The sequence below is a fragment of the Pseudorca crassidens genome, chromosome 2 (genome assembly GCF_039906515.1).
Source record: "Pseudorca crassidens isolate mPseCra1 chromosome 2, mPseCra1.hap1, whole genome shotgun sequence".
Classification (NCBI taxonomy): domain Eukaryota; kingdom Metazoa; phylum Chordata; class Mammalia; order Artiodactyla; family Delphinidae; genus Pseudorca; species Pseudorca crassidens.
Window position 1 is genome coordinate 139,312,633 of NC_090297.1, and position 22,396 is coordinate 139,335,028.

At 39.2% G+C, this 22,396-nt stretch overlaps 1 protein-coding gene across 2 annotated transcripts in view; it reads right to left on the bottom strand.

Annotated features, from left to right (window-relative positions):
• Positions 1–22,396, bottom strand: part of NIBAN1 (niban apoptosis regulator 1) — a 161,448-nt gene that overhangs the window by 86,663 nt on the left and 52,389 nt on the right. For both annotated transcript variants that reach the window (XM_067728909.1, XM_067728908.1), the window contains exons 2-3: positions 9,844–9,974; positions 5,645–5,776 (exon numbers count right to left, since the gene is read on the bottom strand). In XM_067728909.1, the coding sequence (XP_067585010.1) occupies positions 5,645–5,776; positions 9,844–9,974 (263 nt within the window). The remainder of the gene's footprint in view (positions 1–5,644; positions 5,777–9,843; positions 9,975–22,396) is intronic.

Below are 22,396 nucleotides of genomic sequence, written 5' to 3' on the forward strand. Positions count from 1 at the left end.
CAGGAATATTAGAAATAGACAAATATACTCAGAGATAGAAATTCCCACACTATGTCAACGAGTAAGAGGCATTTATTCAAAAAATATGTTTTGCACTGGAAGCCTCTGTCAGAGACAGCATCAGGACTTGCTCCAGGACCAAAGGAAGAAAGGCTATTACACTTTCCACTGGCTATGTTATAGCTGCAGTGATTGTGTCAGGGAAGGTCACATGACCTCAGCATGTCCAATCAGAGTGAGAGTTAGGGTTTGTCCCAGGGCCAGCGAGAACAGCTCTTATAGATTCCACTGGCTATATCCTGGCTGCAGTGATTGGGTCAGGGTCAGTCACATGACCTGATTCAATCCAATCAGAGTGAGCTTCAGGCCTTGCAAGAGGGGCTGACAGGAAAGCCTCAGCTCTGCGAGGAGGTGAGAACAGGACACCACCACCATCTTGTTACTGTGGAGGACTGTGAAGGAGCCTGACAGTGGAGATTGTGGCCTGTTAGGGAAGTCAGGCTGAATGAAGGCAAAGATCTGAGATGGAAGAAAGAACAAACTGAGTTCTGATATCACTGGAGCTGTGGATCCAAATGTGCCTGAAACCGGACCTGTGCTGTGGAGATTTCAAGTCAGGAGCCACCAATCCGAGCCCCTTTTTCTTTTTTTTATCTTAAGAAAAATTTTTTTTTAATTGAAGTATAGTTGATTTACAATGTTGTGCTAGTTTCAGATGTACAGCAAAGTGATTCAGTTACATATATATATATATATTCTTTTTCAGATTCTTTTCCATCATAGGTTATTATAAGATACTGAATACAGTTCCCTGTGCTATACAGTAGGTCCTCATTGATTATCTATTTTATGTATAGTAGTGTGTATCTGTTAATCTCAAACTCCTAATTTATCCGTCCCTTCCCCTTTCCCCCTTTGGTAACCATAAGTTTGTTTTCTATGTCTGTGAGTCTATTTCTGTTTTGTAAATATGTTCATTTGTATCATTTTTTTAGATTCCTCATAAGTGATACTGTATATTTATCTTACTTTAACTTACTTCACTGAGTATGATAATCTCTAGGTCCATCCATGTTGCTGCAAATGGCATTACCTCATTCTTTTTTATGGCTGAGTAATATTCCATTGTATATATACACCACATCTTCTTTATCCATTCATGTCATGGACATTTAGGTTGCTTTCGTGTCCTGGCTATTTAAATAGTGCTGCTACGAACACTGGGGTGGATGTATCTTTTCAAATTAGAGATTCTCTGGATATGTGCCCAGGAGTGGGATTACTGGATCATATGGTAACTTTATTTTTAGTTTTGTAAGGAACCTCCATACTGTTCTCCATAGCAGCTGCACCAATTTACATTCCCACCAACAGCGCAAGAGGGTTCCCTTTTCTCCACACCCTCTCCAGCATTTATAATTTATAGACTTTTTGATGATGGCCATTCTGACTGGTGTGAGGTGATACCTCATTGTAGATTTGATTTGCATTTCTCTAATAATAAGCAATGCTGAGCATCTTTTCATGTGCCTTTTGGCCACCTGCATGTCTTCTTTGGAGAAATGTCTATTTAGATATTTTGCCCATATTTTGATTGGGTTTTTTTTTTCTTTTTTTGATATTGAGCTATATGAGCTGTTTGTATATTTTGGAAATTAATCCCTTGTCAGTTGCATCATTTGCAAATATTTTCTCCCACTCTACAGGTTGGTTTTTCGTTTTGCTTATGGTTTCCTTTGCTGTGCAAAAGCTTATAAATTTGATTCAGTCCCACTTGTTTATTTTTGCTTTTGTTTCTATTGCCTTGAGAGACTGACCTAAGAAAACATTGGTATGATCTATGTCAGAGAATGTTTTGCCTATTTTCTCTTCTAGGAGTTTTACGGTGTTAAGTCTTATAATTAAGTCTTTAAGCCATTTTGAGTTTATTTTTATATATGGTGTGAGGGTGTGTTCTAACTTCATTGATTTAAATGCGGCTATCCAATTTCCCCATCACCACTTGCTGAAGAGAATAACTTTTCTCCATTGTATATTCTTGCCTCCTTTGTCGAAGATTAATTGACTGTAGGTGTGTGGGTTTATTTCTGGGCTCTCTATTCTATTCCATTGATCCATATGTCTGTTTTTGTGCCAATATCACGCTGTTTTGATTAATGTAGCTTTTTTTTTCTGGCTGTGATCATGTGACCAGCTCTAGACTAGACCAATCACTTCAGTCAGGGTAGAGCTTTACTTGACCCCCATGTGGGTCACAGCCCCTCCTGGCCCCAAGGGTGAAGAAAATGTTTTGCGACCTTGCTACTTGTGGGTAGTACTTTAATACTTTTGTGTGACGGTCACAAGATGGTAAGTCAGAGTCCCTAATCTCAGGGAGATTCACTGTAGATATGTTTCTCAAAGGGGGTGAAACATAATCTCAGTAACTTCAGAAATTCTGCACCACACTTATCATTTCAGATGCTAGCGCCTGAATCATTCTAATAACCAAAAGGATGATGACGCATACAGACATTTACCACACAAAATTCTTGGAGACTAATGACAGATGAGACTGTGGGGCATGTAACTTCAATTATGGTTGCCAAGGATTTTTACCAGAAACATAAAAATGTAACCATGATAAAATATACCACCACTTTGCCCTCAGGCGTGAGACTGTTTTGCAGTAAAATGATCTGGGATGGAAGTGTGATACCAAGACATGACATCAGAACAAATTCCGGCCAGCACACAAAAAGCTCTGCTGTTTGAGAAATGTAAAAGGGGTACAGAGCATCGCTAAAGCAGTGAAGCAGTTGGTTAAACAGATATACTCACATGGACATGCAGATAAGATAAAATGTAAGTATGTACATCTGATGGGAGGGCATAAGTCAAGGGAAAATTTTGAGACTAACAAGCTAAAAGCAAGTTGAGAACTGAAACCACGAAACTGTGGGACCCAAAATCTGTAGTGTACTCGCGAATAACTAAAATAATGTTGATCAGGGCCATAAAATCAGAGTAAACGCACATTCTGCAAGTAGCAAGACTCGTTCTGCATCAATAAGATAGTGACTGAAGAAACCCAAACAAAACAAACTCTTGTATACCTAAGAAGATTGTTTTCATTCTTGTAAGAACTACTAATCAAGTGCCCAAGCACATCAGGACCCAGAGCAGAAGAGAGAAGAATCCAAAATGGTGTGATTTTGAGAAAGTCTAGGAACAGGTTGATTCAGATTGGCCTCAAATGTGAATTGTGTTATCTGTGAAAACAGGCCTAATCTAGGCTTTAATAAACATTATATATTATATTATTTAATCCTCAAAACAGCATTGTGGGGCTTCCCTGGTGGCGCAGTGGTTCAGAGTCCGCCTGCCGATGCAGGGGACATGGGTTCGTGCCCCGGTCCGGGAGGATTCCACGTGCCGCGGAGCGGCTGGGCCCGTGAGCCAGGGCCGCTGAGCCTGCGCGTCCGGAGCCTGTGCTCCGCAACGGGAGAGGCCACAGCAGTAAGAGGCCCGCGTACCGCAAAAAAAACCCCCAAAAACCCCCAGCATTGTGAATCAGACATTATCTCCATTTTATAAACGAGAAAAATGAAGCTCAGAGAGGTTAAATAACTTGCCAATGACCCAGTGGTGAGTAGGTGACAAATCCAGGATTCATACCTGGGTTTGTCCAGCCCCAGCGCAAGTGTATAGGAAGTAGGAAGTGAGAATGAGAATGCTCGTTTTTTTCCTCCTCAATTACCAGCCAAAACTGGATTCTCAATAAAAGAATAGGCAGTTTATAGATAGAAACTTAATGTATACCTCTTAGGTATAATTTTTTTTAAAAACCTTCTGTAATTAAAAAGCAGGATATCATTAAAACTTTAAGGAATTATGGCACACTGCATGGGCATTTTTCTTCCAAGTGTAAAAAAAAAATTGGTTATTACCAAATTCAGTGACTATATCTTAACAATCGGAACAAGTTCACCTGAAAATGATGAGCAAAGTAAAGAAAGCAAAATAGTCCATAAATTGCAAGTTGAGGGAGCAAGCGTAAAAAAATGAAAAGGGGAAAAAAACCACCAAAATTTGATTTAAAATGAAACTTCCATTAGTGCCGAATGTGGTGAAAACCTTAATAAGTACAAGAGTGAGTTCTATGAGTGTTTCCTCCACATTAGTTAGTTGTCATGCTGACAACTGCTCTATATTGGGCTCTGCCAGCACTTGGCCATATGCTAAGGGGTTCAATGCATTCATGTCTTTAATCCTCACAACAACATTGTGATGAAGGAATCATGCTCACCATTTTACAGATGAGAAAACTGAGGCTCAAGGAGATTTATAACTTATGCAAGGACACACATCTGGTAACTGGTAAAGGTGTGATTCAAAGTGCATAATATTAACCATTAGGCTACACTGCCTCTTCTCAAGCTTCCCTGAGAGGACAGTATAACGGGCCATATGAAATCTAAAGTGATTTGTTATTATTATCATTATTTGTACTGTATTGATCATTTGCTTCAGCGAGCAAATCAAATGTTGACTAAAATCCTAAAATAGATCAAGCAGAGAAGATACTGGCTTAACAAATGTTGAAAAGAATAAGACTACCCAAGAAAGCACTCGAGTACTGCCTGGTAGGTGGTATAATAAGTTTGTATTATATTTTATTTCTATTTTCCATCAAAAATTGGAAGGAGACACATTATCTGTCAGCCTGAAGCCTCTTCCTAAAGGTTTAGCATCAGGGGTAATTACTCAGAGTATCTGCAGAGGATGTCCTGACTAGTTTTGAACTTAGAGTGAAGAGTGCAGAGTTTTAAATATGTTACTAACTTTAACCCATAAATAGTAACTATTCATTTCAAAGGGAGCTTGAGAATCTATGTAGACTGAATATGTGTACAGTATGAGACCTGGAAGGAATCAGTGGGATCATTCAGCCTCACACTCTAGTTTAATGGAGGCCTGACCTCAATTTTAGTTTTCCAAATTCTCTGTCCAATGTTCTTTCATTTACACCACATTACCTCCCTTGATGGGGAAAGAAATGGGAACCAATAAAAACTAAGGTCCTCTCAGGTGCTAGGCACTGTACATATGCTATCTCATCTCTCCACATTTTACAGACAAGGGAAAAAATGAGATAACCAGGAAAAAGCTAGTGAAAAAAATTCATACGTAGAAGTGAAATAAAGTAAGTGAAAAGTTCTGAATTTTTAGGAACCCATGCAAATCCAGTCACAATCTTAATAAATAATTCCTCTGCCAGAGGAGGCTTAAGAGTGGGAAGACATGGAGACACAGAGCAGAGAGGGAGAGATATCAGGGAGGTGACTAAGACAGGCCTCGAGGCCCAGTGATCATAGGAAAGGCTCCCGCACTGGCCACTCAGTATAACCTTCTATCTTTACACTCACTTGCAATTACTTGTTCAAAGTCTACGTTGCCCACTAGACTGCAAGCACCTGTCTAATCTACAGTGATATGCCTAGAACCTACTATAACCCACAATAAATATCTGTTGACTGAAATGAATACCTGAATCTGTTAGTGCTCACTGAATCAGTCAGTCTCAAAGGAGAGGGCTTATCAGTCAACCCAGCCAACATTTAAGAAAATTGCAAGAATCAGTGGTAACAAGGAAATGTCTTACCTCTTTGTTCTCATAGCTTTCCACAGCAAAGTCATTTTTAACCACAACATATCTCTCCTTCCATTTCTTTATGTCCTCAGCAAACTGTGATAGCTCTGCTTCATACAAAACAGTTCCAGGCTCCAATGGTGGCTTAAAGAAGATGAATGCAATTAACTGTCACAACAAAAGATAGCATATCATGCTACCACTGAGTCTATTCACAGTATTTCAAGGAATATTTTCAGAAACTATCTTGTGCTGAGATCCTGGGGAAATTGTTGCTTCCCCCCACCTCCCTACACATTTCCCTTTCCTACTTCTCCTGACCAAATGCAAATATTTGTCTTATTGATATTTTTGTGATTTGCATTCCCTTCATTATCCTACAAGAACAGAAGCATATGCTAGAAGGGATTATAGTAGCAAGGTTATGCCTTGCATACCTGTGGCACTTAATAAATCCTTGGTAAACTCTGTGGAAGAGAGGGAGTGAGGCAGTTAACTGTAAGTTGTGGACATCTATCCCAACACCCTGAATATACCTCAGGGTTAATTAAAACAGGCGAGTTAACAGGCTGTTCCCCTCTTTGTCAACCTTCAGGGGCTGCCTCAAGAGTCAGTGTTCAGTGGTTTCCCCAGATCCAAAGGTCTGGGAACCAAGGCTAAAAACACTTAACCCACCTTTGTGCTCTTCAAGGAGACTCTGTTTACTCTCTAATTAAAGAACAAGCAGGCAAGCCAGCAAACCTTCATTCTACCTCTTCCACTTAAAGGTCTAGGGATTTCTCGTTCATAACCCCGGCTAAAAGCCAAGTCATCACTGATTTCTCTCTTCTATTATTTGTGCTGTAGGGAAGTCTCTGTTAGATACCTAGTTAGGTCTTCTGTTGGGCTAACCGTGTAAGGGGTAATTCCCATCCTACCTCATGTATTATCTCAAAATATAGGAATGGGCCTCCTGTCTTTCACGTGTCACTGACTTTACACTGATGTTATTCAAACACTATAGTGCCTTTAAAACAATATTGTAAACCAACTATACTTCAATAAAAAAAGCCATAGTCCCTTTAGAAACTCATGCCTCCCCTTTCAAGCAAAATTTACATGAACCATACAGAGAAGAGTGATATGCTAATCTTTTTAAGAATCTGCTAAGGGTTGAAATAAATAAATAGCTTTATAAATTCCAGGGCTTAATATTGAGGCAGATAATGAGGCGCTCTCCTATATGGACTCATTAACACGTAAAAGAGGACCTCACTCTCCTCTTAAAATGAGACTGCAACCATATATAAGCTGAACTTTATAGTTCTTAGGTACAGCATTTCTTAAACCTGGGCCACTTTTTTTCTTTTATTTATTTATTTATTTATATTTATTTATTTATGGCTACATTGGGTCTTCATTGCTGTGCACGGGCTTTCTCTAGTTGCGGCGAGCAGGGGGGACAAGCGGGGACTACTCTTCGTTGCAGTGTGCGGGCTTCTCACTGCGGGGCACAGGCTCTAGGTGCACAGGCGTCAGTAGTTGTGGAATGTGGGCTTCCGTAGTTGTGGCTGACGGGCCCTAGAGCACAGGCTCAGTAGTTGTGGCGCACGGGCTTAGTTGCTCCGCGGCATGTGGGATGTTCCCGGACCAGGGCTCGAATCCATGTCCCCTGCATTGGCAGGCAGATTCTCAACCACTGCGCCACCAGGGAAGCCCAAACCTGGGCCACTTAGATCAACTGATACGCTTGTTAAAAATGCCGCCTCACCAACCATCCAGATAGTGGAGACTTGGTCAAACTGTGTCCCTGAGCAAGGACCCTGTGGAGCAGAGCAGCTCTCTGCAATCTACGCAGTGGACACGTAGGGCATGTAATATGAGGGGAAAACAAACTACTGTTTTTAAGCCAGTGAGATTTTGCTATTGTCTTTTTACCATACCATTTATTACTGCATCCTGATCGGTTTAATCTTATTAATTTAAGTCCTTCATTATATTGAGTATTTTTTATTGTGGTAAAATACACATGAACACAGGATGCTTTTCCATTTATTTATGTGTTGTTTAATTTCTTTCAGCAACATTTTGTTTTCAGTGTACAATTCTTTCATCTACATGGTTAAGTGTATCCCTAAGTATTGTATTCTTTTTTTCCTTATGTTATTTTTTATTGTGGTAAAATAAATACACATGGCACAAAGTTTACCGTTTTAACCATTTTTAAGTGTACAGTTCAGTGGCATTAATTATATTCACAGTGTTGTGCAACCATCACCACTATCTATCTCCAGACCTTTTTATCACCACAAACTGAAATTCTGTGCCAATTAAATAATAACCCTCTATTTCCCTCACCCCCACTCCCTTGTTACTACTATTCTACTTTTTGTCTATATGAATTTGACTACTCTCGGAAATTCATGTAACAGGAGTTGTACAATATTTGTCAAAAAAAATGCAGCCTCACCCTAGACTTATATACTATATACTATACTATACTGATACTGTATCAGAATCTCTGGGGGTACAGACCAGAGGTTGCATTTTTATCAAACTCCCCAAATTTTGTCAATCACTGTTTTATGGGGATGACAATTAGTTATCCCTACAAAGCCACGCTGCTGAATCTATTGGTCAACTTTCAGCAATACCTGACCTACTTATCACTCCCTCTTTCTTGAAACCCCTTCTTTACTTGACTCTGGCACATTGCACTTTCCTGATTTTTTTTTTCCTACTCCACAGGCTATTTTTCTGTCAGTCCATCTTGCTGAATCTTTCTCCTTTTTCTGATCTCCAAATGTTGGAGGGGCCAGGACTTGGTCACGGAAGCTCTCCTTTTCTCTGTTTATACTTTCCCTTGATTATGTCCCATGACTTTAATACCAGTTATGAGCTAAGAACTCCCAAATTTCTATTCCCTAGCCTCAACCTCTCCACTGAGCTCCAAATCAGAGCATTCAACGACCTAGTCAGTATTTCCATGGGTGTATGTGAAATAAGTATCTTAAACATAATGTGGCCAAAAGTGAAATGATTCCCATCCACTTCTGACTCTTCTGAGTAAAAGACAAGTCCATCTGCTTATTTGTTCAAGCTAAAAGCCAAGTCATCACTGATTTCTCTCTTCTTCTATTATCTCATACCCAACCCATCAACAAGTTCTGTCAGCTCTGACTTGGACTCTTCTCACAACTGTTTCCATCACCACCCTAGTCCAATTGGCCATCGTCCTTCTCTTGGACTGCTACAGTGTCTTCCTTGCCAGTTTCCAGTTTCTTCTCATGTCCCTCCCCATAGTCTATTCTCTATAGAAAGGCCAGAAAGATCACTTAAAATTATAAGTCACTCTGTATTCAATACCCTCCAATAACTTCCCATCACACTTAAAAACCTTTATTGTGGTCTATGGGCCTACATGATCTGGTCACTCTGCATTCCTTTTTCAGCTCTCCTCCCTTGCTTATATGGCTCTCAGCACACTAGCCTTCCTGCTATGCTTCTGACTGCTGCAAGGTCTTTGCACTTCTGTTCCATGTGCCTGGAACACTCTTCCCACAGATATTCACACAGCCTACTCTCTTATTTCACTCTAGTTTCTTCTCAGATGTCATCTCCACAGAAGGCTTCACTGACCACCTTCTCTGAAATGAGACTCCTGCTTTATTTTACTTTGTAGCATTTCTTATAACCTGATGTTCATTTGTTTATTGTCTGTTTTCTATTTGAATATTAACAGGAAAGCAGAGAATTTGTCTTGTTCTCAAGTTCTTAGACTAGGGCCTGGCACATAGTGTCAATAAATATTTTTTTAGGTTGTGGATAATTATTATAATGGAGCAAAGGAGAGAGAATAAGTTACAGGTTTAGAAGATAAAATCACATTTGATCAATGACCAAAATAAAAACACCCATAGTATGAGGCACTGAAATTATGACTTTTTTTTTTACTGTACTTCACCACAGCAAGTCAGATTTCTGACGTCAAAGCATCAATGTGGCAAAAACATAGTAAAACTGAAATCGTGTTCGTTTTCTTTTTATGTGGATTACACCATCAACAAGAAATCATATGTTCTAACTTCCAGGCAAATAGTTTTTTGAGCATGAAATGACTGGAGAACAGATTTTTTAAACTGTCATTCAAATTATTGTTTATTTCAGAAATATTATGGGTTATAAACCATTCCTCAGTGGGAGAAATATGGAAACCAAATTCCATGGGTTACCTTGGTCTTCAAAAATTGTGATGTTAAATCTCTTTGCTGTTCTACTTCACTGCGTACATAATTGCAGAAAGCCACAGAGTACTGGCGACTGTAGTAGGGACTGAAGTTTTTGATAGCAGCCTCAGTTTTCCCTGGAAAAATATGAAAATGAGAATTTACAAATGTAGCATCTGTCTCCATAATTCTATATATACCCCTCTAGGCTCCCCAACACCTCTGCTTCCTAGGGATTTGTTATTAGCCCACATGCCCTGAGGACTTTGATACCTGCTGCCATGACTTCCTCCCCCTCTGGCATCGTCCTGAGAGACTTGGAGGTCCTTAAGGACCATCTATTCAGTAACCAACTTTCTTCATTTTACATTAACAACCCATTGCCATGACCATAAACTCAACCATCCTCCTAGTTCTTCTACAACCACCATTCTACCTCACCCTGTTCTCCACTTCAACTTGCTCTTCATTATCTTCTACCTCCAGTCATTCAACTTCTCCTACACAGCAATACAACAATAATCCCAGGGTTCACCATTTCAACTCTGCACACACATCACTCCATTTGTCTTCAGATCCTAAGGCTCCACTTCTAGTCCTGCTGATCCACAGCCCTGGATAAAATCAACAAACTGTTTCTTCTAGTTCTGCTCCTACGTTTTTGGTTTTAAAATTTTTTTGTTTTATTTTATTTATTTATTTATTTTTTGGCTGGGTTGGGTCTTGTTGCTGCATGTGGGCTTTCTCTAGTTGTGGCAAGCTGGGGCTACTCTTCGGTGCGGTGCGTGGGCTTCTCATTGCAGTGGCTTCCATTGTTGCGGAGCATGGGCTCTAGGTGCACAAGCTTCAGTAGTTGTGGCACGAGGGCTCAGTAGTTGTGGCTTGCGAGCTCTAGAACACAGGCTAAGTAGTTGTGGCGCACAGGCTTAGTTGCTCCATAGCATGTGGGATCTTCCTGGACCAGGGCTCAAACCTGTGTCCCCTGCAATGGCAGGCGGATTCTTAACCACTGCACCACCAGGGAAGTCCCTAAAATTTTTTATGATTCAGAGAATGATATAACTACCATGGGGTAGAGGTAAAAACTTTGGATTAAGAGTCTCAAGACCTAAATTCTGGTCCCAATTCTAGAAGACAGAGAAGTGAACCAGCTGTATGACCTCAGTTGTCACTCATTCTCTCTAGGCTCCAGCATCCTAACTGTAAAGGAAGATGCTCACTAGTCCACACTTTTCTTGGAATCTACGTGACAGTGAAATATAACCATGCAAGTACAGCTGCCTCACAACTGTGACCAGCAACGACAATATGACCTCTTAGCACCAGAAGAAAATAAATCTGAGGAATAATCATGTGGGAGGAGCTTGAGGACTCGAGATGGAGGGAGAGGGAGAGTCAGGCACTGGAATACTCTTGAGCTTTTCCAACCTGTGCTTAACTTTAGAAAGTAGGGAAATTGCAAAGGCAGGAAAGGAGAAGGAGAAATAGGGGAGAAAGGGCAAACAGGCATTCTGAAGCAGATGAGAAGTTCGCACAATATTTCAAGGACTTGCCACAGAGTACACAAATAAATACAGGTCACACTGACTGTGCTTACAAGCTGTTAGTCCTTGGAATAAGATATTAGTTTGAGAAAAAATAAACCTGATATAACATTCCAAAATATTTTAAAATACTCTCATGTGAACTTGGCATAATTTTTGTTTTCAAATTTGATATTATAGTCAACAGAGAAATATTAAAATATAAGGACATAGCTACTTATAGCTCTGTATGGTTTTGTTTTTTTTTTCGCGGTACGCGGGCCTCTCACTGTTGTGGCCTCTCCCATTGCGGAGCACAAACTCCGGACGCGCAGGCTCTGCAGCCATGGCTCACAGGCCCAGCCGCTCCGCGGCATGTGGGATCTTCCCAGACTGGGGCACAAACCCGCGTCCCCTGCATCGGCAGGCAGACTCTCAACCACTGCGCCACCAGGGAAGCCCTGTATGTTATATTTTATACTTATATTTATTTATAGCTGTTTAGAGCTATTACACATGTAAAATTTCAAAAATAAGTGAAGGGTTCTAACCACATAGATCAAGATACTCAATATGAGAAACTTGAATCCATAGCTGCCGACTTCTATGCCTATGGAATCATTGCCCCAAACACCCACAGTGTATAAATACTCTCTATAAGGAAAATCCTTCTTTAGTTTAGGCGTTTAGATCTCATAATACATATGAGGCAAAGGGGAATTCTTGCTTATTCCCTCAATAAAATGACATTTTCTGGTTGCATTTATGAGCTTTAATAATTATTACTTGTAAGGTGCTTTGATACCCACTAATAATAGGTTCTGTAGAAATGCAAATAAAAGTTCCTATAATTTGAATCAGGTATACTTTTGCTTGCTTTGTGAGTTTATGGTATTACTATTAATCAGTATTTGCATAATACTTTAATATACTCAGGCTTTATGTGTCTAATTGGTTATTATTTTTTTTAGCTTTTATACAGTGAATAAGGAATAAAATTCTATACACTTGTCTATAATTTTCTTGTATAGGCGTGGGACATCTTTGAGAATCCCCACAATGAGAATGGTCTCACCTCACTGAAACATATAAATGATTAACAAAATTTGCCCTTAAGATCCAAGTAACCACTATTTAGTCGCAGGAGAGCAGCCAGTTAATTTCTGATTAATTTTTGCACTCTTGCAAGCAATTGGATCTAAATAAAAGGAGGTGGATGTCATTTTATGATGAGCTCTACAAAGCCTTGAAACCTGACATCCTGCCACATCACCAAGCCCCCTCAAGGATGCCCTGCTTATACTGAGATGCTACAATGCCACCACCCCCTCCCAATGTATGAGAAAAATGTTTCTGTGATTTGAATATCTGCATATACTATCAGCACAGCATCCACCAGGGAGCGTTTATAAAAAAGAGATTACAGCTTCCTAAGGGAATTAACCTAAAGACTGGTTCAAAATGTAAATAAAACAGCTAACAACATCACAAGTTCTAAGAGGAAAAGAACCTAAAGCAATTCCCAAAATGTATCTAGATTTTAGATCAAGCTGATCTAAACCCAAATAAAGGAATGCCCAGTGTAGGGATCTTGACAATTTGAGAAAAGCCTGGTGTTGGGGCAAAATACCACTGTAGTTAGGAGGACGGACTCTGGAGTCAGACAGACATGGGCTGACTCTAAAGAGTCCCATCTCTGCTACTTACTAGTAGTGGGACTTCACACCAGTTACTTTCCCTCATATAAAATGAAGCCAACAAGAGTAGCAATCTCATGGATTAAGATGTTATATCATTCAATCATAAAAAAGAAAGAAACACTGCCATTAGCAGCAACGTGGCTGGAACTGGAGAGTATTATTCTTAGTGAAATGTCAGGCTGACAAATACTGTATGATATCACTTATATGTGGAATCTAAAAAGTAATACAAATGAATGTATATGCAAAACAGAAAGACTCACAGATATAGAAAACAAACTTGTGGTTACCAAAGGGGAGAGGGAAGGGGGAAGGACAAATGAGGGGTATGGTAATAACAGATACAAACTACTATATATACAATAGATAAGCAACAAGGATATACTGTACAGAAGAGGGAATTATACCCCTTATCTTATAATAACCTATAATGGAATATAATCTGCAAAAATATTGAATCACTTTGCTGTACACCTAAAACTAACACAATATTGTAAATCAACTATACTTCAATTAGAAAAAAAGAGTAGCAATCTCATAGTGCTGTCTTTTTTTTTTTTTTTTTTTTTTTTTTTTTTTTTGCGGTACGCGGGCCTCTCACTGTTGTGGCCTCTCCCGTTGCGGAGCACAGGCTCCGTCCGGATGCGCAGGCTCGGCGGCCGTGGCTCACGGGCCCAGTCGTTCCGCGGCATGTGGGATCTTCCCGGACTGTGGCACGAACCCGTGTCCCCTGCATCGGCAGGCGGACTCTCAACCACTGCGCCACCAGGGGAGCCCTCATAGTGCTGTCTTAATTACATGAAACAACACAGTAAAATAAAAGTGCTCAGCACTGCATTTGGCACATAGAAAGTTTTTGGTAATCCCTAGTAATTAAATTGATGATGAAACACCCAAGCCAACCACCCAGGGAAGGTCCTTAAACTAAACTGAGGAATCAAGGAGAAGCCAAAAGCAAGTTGTCTATTGTAACTCTTTAACTGGGGCCATCCTGCCCTGCTGCATACAGAACAGCCGTCCTACTCACTGCAAGCTCAAGACAAACATAACCTACATTTTCACAGATGTTTTAGGAATGCTAACCAGCACGTAAGAGGCCCTCAGTGCAACCTGACTTAAAACCAACTAAATCAAACATTAGCCTTAATGAGTCAAAGTGAAAAGCGAGTTAGTAGCTGTGTTACATTGAGCGCCTCTCTCCGAGCCTCAATTTTTTTATACTGAAGTATAGTTGATTTATAGTGTTGTGTTAATTACTGCTGTACAGCAAAGTGATTCAGTTATACATATATATACATTTTTTTTTATATTTTCCATTATGGTTTATCATAAGAGATTGAACATAGTTCTCTGTGCCATACAGTAGGAACTTGATGCTTAATCATTCCACATATAAAAGCCTACATCTGCTAACCCCAACCTCCCACTCCATCCCTCCCCTAATCCCCTCCCCCTTGGTAACCATCAGCCTGTTCTCTATGTCTGTGATTCTCTTTCTGTTTCACAGATAAGTTCATTTGTGCCATATTTTAGATTCCACCTGTAAGTGATATCTGTGGTATTTGTCTTTCTCTGTCTGACTTATTTCACTTAGTATGATAATCTCTAGTTGCATCCATGTTGCTGTTGCTGCAAATAGCATTATTTCATTCTTTTTTATGGTGGAGTAATATTCCACTGTCTATATGTACCACATCTTCTTTATCCATTCATCTGTCAATGGACATTTAGGTTGTTTCCATGTCTTGGCTATTGTGAATAGTGCTGCTACGAACATAAGGGTGCATGCATCTTTCTGAATTATAGTTTTGTCCAGATATATGCCCAGGAGTGGGATTGCTGGATCATATGGTAATTCCATTATTAGTTTTCTGAGGAGCCTCCACACCGTTTTCCACAGTGGCTGCACCAACTTACATTCCCACCAACAGTGTAGAGGGTCCCCTTTTCTCCACACCCTCTCCAGCATTTGTTAATTGTAGACTTTTTGATGATGGCCATTCTGACTGGTGTGAAGTGATACCTCATTGTGGTTTTGATTGCATTTCTCTAATAATTAGTGGTGTTGAGCATCTTTTCATGTGCCTATTGGCCATCTGTATGTCTTCTTTGGAGAAATGTCTATTTAGATCTTCTGCCCATTTTTGGATAGGGTTGCTTCGTTTTTTTGTTGTTGAGTTGTATGAGCTGTTTGTATATTTTGGAAATTAATCCCTTGTCAGTTGCATCATTTGCTAATATTTTCTCCCATTCTGTAGGTTGTCTTTTTGTTTTGTTTATGGTTTCCTTTGCTGTGCAAAAGCTTGTAAGTTTGATTAGGTCCCATTTATTTATTTTTGTTTTTATTTCTATTGCCTTTGGAGACTGACCTAAGAAAACATTGGTACTATTTATGTCAGGGAATGTTTTGTCTATGTTCTCTTCTAGGAGTTTTATGGTGTCATGTCTTATGTTTAAGTCTCAAAGTCATTTTGAGTTTATATTTGTTTATAGTGAGGAGAGGGTGTGTTCTAACTTCACTGATTTAAATGTGGCTGCCCAGTTTTCCCAACACCACTTGCTGAGGAGATGGTCTTTTCTCCATTGTATATTCTTGCCTCCTTTGTCGAAGAATAATTGACCATAGGTGTGTGGGTTTATTTCTGGGCTCTCTATACTGTCCCATTGATCTATATGTCTGTTTTTGTGCCAGTACCATGCTGTTTTGATTACTGTAGCTTTGTAGTATTGTCTGAAGTTTGGGAGGGTTATGCCTCCTGCTTTGTTCTTTTTTTTTCAGGATTGCTTTGGCAATTCCAGGTCTTTTATGGTTTCATATGGATTTTAGGATTATCTGTTCTAGCTCTGCGAAAAATGTCTGAGCCTTAATTTTGTCACCTGTAAAATGGGGATTATAAGACACCCCCTTTCATAGCGTTTTGTGAAGACTCAATAGGATATTCTACAGGTTAAAAAGTACCTATAGCAGTGTCAGACACTTTAGTTACTCAATAAATTTTGACTATTATTACTATTATTTAATATTCCACCATGACAGCATTCAAATAAGTGGATCATCCCACAGGCACCACACAAAATAACTTCAACTTAAACCAGCTTGTTTCCACAGCTTCCAAGATGCTTGAGTATTGAATTGCCACTATTTAGTATAATATTCCCTTTCCTAAATTGTCTGTAAAACACAGTGCCAGGTCTTTCTCTAAAAGGAAGTTACTCAATAATATAAAGACTAGAGCCACAAAGGGCTTCTTCTGCATTTTCTTACCCAAGTATTTTTGGCACAGGCATATTTCTTCTAATCCTACTCAATTACTGCAGCATACTATGCTGGGTGTGGTGCTGCTACCATTTACTTGACCAGGCTGCTCTCAACACCCTTCAGGGTGATCATCACTAATGTTAAAAGAAGCCTCCATGACAGGTCTGTCTGCAACACTTAGCTTCAGTTCAACTCTGTAAAAATAAGAAAAGTATCTTCTGGACCTCTTAAAACCATTTGAATTCATACAGACTCCAAAACTCAGCACTATTATTTGATTCCTTTTCCCTCGCTCCCATATTCAGTCATCAGGTATTGTCACTTCTACAATATTTCTTGAATCCATCTTCTTTTCCCCATCCCAACCCCCATGCCTTCTATCAAGTCTTTATTATCTTGAAACAACACTGTAAAAGTCTCTTAATCTGCCCTATCTCAGAAACACAGCAGAGCAACTATGCAAAACAAAACATAGCAAACAAACCAGAAAAACCTTTCTAGCTCTCAGTTCTAAAAGAGGAACAAAAAAGTCAAAGCCAGAGTGGGAGGGGGCAGTGCCACTGCTGATACATAAATCCTGGAGGATTATGGGAGAAAGACAAACCTTGGTCTGTGTTGCAAAGGCAGATTCTAGAAAGTGGCCAGAGCGAGTCCAGAGTTGATGGAGCAGAACAGGACAGGCTGAATCCTATCTGGCCACCATGGTTCCACTCAAGAGAAAGCTGACACGAATTATCAAGGCCCAGATGTTAGACTGGGGAACTGGCCTTCAGAACCAAGTCTTGCCATTAATGCTCCCAGGAAACTCTTTTGAAATACCTCACAGTCGTAGAACCATAATCCTCTGCATCCCGGCCCGACAAGTTTCATTTGACATGTTGTTGCAAGATCACATTAATTCCTTTGTAAAAACCTTCAACGTTCCCCACTGCCTAGAAAAGTAACCACTTAGCCTGACACCAAAGGCCCTGTGATCTGGCTCCCACTATCTTTTATTTCTCACCTCTCTACTCAGACTAACCCTCCTCGTCCCCTGTACATGGCCATGATTTCTCCCTCCTTTAAAGTCCAGGTGGCAATCCCAACCCAAGAAGAAGACTTTGGGGCTCTCCCCAGCTGGAAACACTCACCTTCTTTTGTATTCTCCCAAAACTGCACCACTTTTGCTACAGCTGTTTAAATATAGCTTATCTCTCCTCCAGGGGTATAGTGTATTTATGTACTCAGCAAATATTTGTTGAATGAATGAGAAAATGGCTAAGTAAATATTTAAGAGTAAAGCAAAGTACAGTGCATCACAATCATGAAACCCATGCTAGTACCCCAAGAAAGGAGAAAGGTCCAGTTCTCAGCCTGACTATTTATTAGTAAAACTATGCACTCTCACAGCACAATTCTTTTGTTTAAAAAAAATATCTGACTCTCACAGGTTAACTCCGTTTAAGCTTTTAGATGAATTTTGTCCCTGAAATGATAGGTGGGGAATTATTTACAAACAAAAGCTTTTCTTGGTTTGTTTGTTTTTCTTGACCAGTTTGTAGACATGGGAAATATATAAGGGCCTAGGTAAAACTTATATAAAGTCTGAAGAACCTGACAGATTTGTATATTTCTCATTCTAGAAGGTTGTTTGTCAATATTCCAGTCCTTCAGTAACTTATCTCAATTCTACACTTTATCAATAGTTTTCTTCCTTGAAAGATACTGTTTCTAGTGGATTATTCCTAGTTCCTTCATTATGGTATATTAAAAAATCTTCTCCAAAATATTCAGATTCTATGCTGTTTCAATCACTTTTAGAAATGTAGCTCATAAGTACAGCAAGATATAAAAAATCCAAGCACTATTTTTGCTATATATCCTTGTCTTTTTTCAATTATTTTTTAAATAGTTGAGATTATTACATTTTGTATCCAATTTTATTTACTTCACACTTCACCTTTGGTGTTTCCTATGATACTACAAAAAACAAAAAATTACATTTTTCAGATGTTACATTTCCATTGTTACTATGAAGGAGAAAAATACAGAAATTAAAAAAAAATAGGTTCCTTTTAACGAAGTGGCTGTTTCCTGAAAACTGAGGCAAATTCACACATGAGAAGAGGGTTAACTAGGCCTTTGGCACACTATCCTTTTTTTTTTTTAACATCTTAATTGGAGTATAATTGTTTTACGATGTTGTGTGAGTTTCTGCTTTATAACAAAGTGAATCAGCTATACATATACATATATCCCCATATCTCCTCCCTCTTGCATCTCCCTCCCACCCTCCCTATCCCACCCCTCTAGGTGGTCACAAAGCACCAAGCTGATCTCCCTGTGCTATGTGACTGCTTCCCACTAGCTATCTATTTTACATTTGGTACCGTGTATATGTCCATGCCACTCTCGCACTTCGTCCCAGCTTACCCTGCCCCCTCCCCGTGTCCTCAAGTCCATTCTCTACATCTGCATCTTTATTCCTGTCCTGCCCCTAGGTTCATCAGAACCACTTTTTTTTAGATTCCATATATATGTGTTAGCATACGGTACTTGTTTTTCTGTTTCTGACTTACTTCACTCTGTATGACAGACTCAAGGTCCATGCTGGCACAATATCTTAAAACCTTTCTAGGTTTCAGGTGAAGATTCATTCGGGAGAATGACAAAATTAGCTCTGAAAATAAAATATTTTTAATATTTATAAAAGTATAATAATATCCACTATTGTTTATTTTCCCCAGAGTTTCTCAGATTATAAAAGTTTAAAAGTCCTGATGAGTTATAACATCGGCTTTAGTTTCAGGTTTCTAAGCACCATCACTTTGCACCTTAGGGTGGAGATATCAGAAATCCCAATTCACAATACAAAGGTGCAAAAATGTAATTACACAAAATACTGCCCAAGGGCTCTCTCGTTCTTCTAGTAAATGCCTTAGAGAATGGGGATAAATTGGATTCTCCATAATTGAACTAAATGATGTTTTATTTTTTAAAGCACATTTATTATTGGTGCTTGAGTGACAGGTTTTCTTAACAGACTCTACTACAAAAATTCTTCATGGGCAGCACTGATGCCAGCAGGTCCCTGTATCCTAGCTGGCAGAAACTCCACTTTGAGTTAAAAATGAGACATATAAACCAACTAAAGTTCTCTGTGATTTACTTCAGATATTAATCCACAGAAGAGAAGCACACACTTAGGCTCCCAAGAGCTTCTATTTAATATATCAGAGTCATGCCAGGACCCTCCCCGGACTCAGAAAGCATCTGGATAGAAAGCAGATATACTTAGGAACAAGCAATAAAACAGTTTCCTTGTTTCCAAAACTTACACTCATAGAAATCCTAAACTCTGAGTGTACTTGCCCTTGGACTGTTAGAGACCCTCATTTTTTTCCAATCCCTATTCTAAAAGCAGGCGCATTATCTTTAATATAGCCACAAAGCTTAGCCCATTAAGGCATTCAGGGAGTCCACATGTACTTACAGATGCTACGTAAGGGGCCAGGCACCAGCTCCAGTTGGTGAGGCAGAAGCAAAAATGGTGTTTTCTACAAATGATCAAATGATCACAGCCACTGAAATGAACTAAGGTTCCCATCTGCACTACATATTTACTAGAACGATACTTTGACAGGTTAATATAAGAGAAATGGGAGGAGCTATCTATGGGGGGAAAAACACACTACCACATTATATTACAATCCTCACTACGTTGACTCTAAGGAAAAATAAAAATCCTACTGTGGTCAGCTATTCAAGAGAACAGATTTTTAGAACTTGTAGGACCTTAAGTCTGGTTTCCTCTTTTTTAGGGGAAGAAACCAACTGCAGTGTTAGAAAAATACATATGCCTGTACTTTTATGCACACATTTTTCTTTAGCCATAATTAGATGGAAGCTAACTTTAAATTTTCTTCCATTTCATTTGGGAAAAGTGCTTGGAAATTTTCAAGATTATTTTGCCATTACTTCACAGCATGCCTCCAATTTCCTCATGACACATTTGATGAGAATAAATCATGTTTATTTTGCTACTTCTCTAAATTGTCTAATTTCCCCTAAGGAAGTTGCTGATTGGCTGTCTTTTTTTATTTTTAAAAAAAGGAGAGGGAAGAGTGTGAAAAAGAAAATTAAACCAATCTGATACAGCTACTTTTTCAGAAAGCATCACAAGAACTATGAATTTAGGAAGAATACTAATATTTTGCCCATTAAACAATCTTTTTTGGTTTTGAAGAAAATATAAAACTGAAATGCAGAAACTGAAAAAATGAAATCCCCTTTCCTCTTTTTGAGTCTAATTATGGTTATTAAAGTTTTTGCACATATTTTATCAGAGGCTCTCAGATTATTCCAAAATCCTGAAGATAATCTTTGCTTTGAGATTGCAGCCATGCAAATGAATACAACATGCACATTAATAGAAGTCAGGCCATATTTAAATGAAGCAACAAGCTTAGGAATGTTACTAAGTGATTCTCCTTCCAACATAATAGGTTCTCTGGTGTCTCCTTCAGATTCTCTTTTATTTTCCTAACTATGCCCTTTCTTTTTTCTTATTTTATTCCACTTTTCTTCTTTCTGCACAGAAGTATGTTTGTCTGAAATGCTTTCTGTTACAGTTTTTACTTCTTCTCTTCAAGAATTTATGCTATTGGGCTTCCCTGGTGGCGCAGTGGTTGAGAGTCTGCCTGCCGATGCAGGGGACACGGGTTCGTGCCCCGGTCCGGGAAGATCCCACATGCCGCGGAGCGGCTGGGCCCGTGAGCCATGGCCGCTGAGCTTGCACTCCGCAACGGGAGAGGCCACAACAGTGAGAGGCCCACGTACGGCAAAAAAAAAAAAAAAGAATTTATGCTATTAATGCAAAAAAAAAAAAAAAGAAAAAATTCAAGAAAACTATGTTTGGGACCCAGATACACTTGTGCTTTGTTAGTTTGGGGAGACAGGTAACAATAAGAAGGAGTGGACTTTGCTATAAAATGAAAGGTAGCATTGCTAGGTTTGGGAAAGTCCAGGAAAACTTCATGAACTAGTCAACATTTCTGCAGGCCAGCTAACTTTCTGAAACCATTTACAAGGCAGATAAAGTACTCATTAGGGAAAATTATTTTAGCATGATCTAACTTATCCTCACACAAATTTCAGAACTGCCAAAATGGTTCTGACCCCTGTCCACTTGATTCAGTCAGGCACTGAGTCCTCTGAATACAATTTTCTTGATGATAACTCAAACACCTTCAACTTTGCTTTTTTTGACAACCTAATGACAGCCAGCCAGTATATCAGTTAATCACTAAATTTAAAAATTCTTGAGTAATGTACGCTAGTGAAAAATTAACTAAAAGCTATTGTATGTGATGCTCTAAAAACAGAAACAGAAAAACCCCACCAAAAACCCCACCAGTACTATCTAAATAGTACCAGGTTATTTAAAGTCACACATTTTTACTGTGGGAATTGCTCTTCTATAAAGTGAATTCGCATGGCGCTTAATAGATGTGCTAGGACCTCATACGATTAGCTCTGCTTGGAGTCCAAGCCTCACAGGTAATTCATTTACTCTAAACTAGCATTATATGCACCAAGGGGGTTAAATATGAAGTAGAACTGTAAATAACTGAGACTACCTTCCACAATAGCCGTACAAAAGCAACTTGAGTCCATCTGGACAGTAGCACAGACATGCCAATGCCAGTCACATTCCAATTTCCATATATTGATGAAAAGACCAAAGATTACAGACTTCTAGAGCTGGATGGGATCATAAGGGTCATTTCCAACCTTTTCCTATTTTCAGAACAAGAAATTAATTGGCCCATGGTCACAAAACTAGTTAGTAATAGAACATTTATGAAAATTTTTAAAGATCATTATCAATGTTTTTAACAAAGTTTTTCTCTCTACTAAGACTAAATGATTTTTATGGAGGAATTCAAGCATTCCCTTTTTATTAATGGAGGAATGTAAGTACTCTTTCGTAATAAAAACCACATTGTCAAGAAGCCTTGTGAAATCATCTTAAATTTAGGTAGAAAGATGTTGTTATGTTTAATCTTATGTGTCCACTTTAGTGGGCCATGGGATGC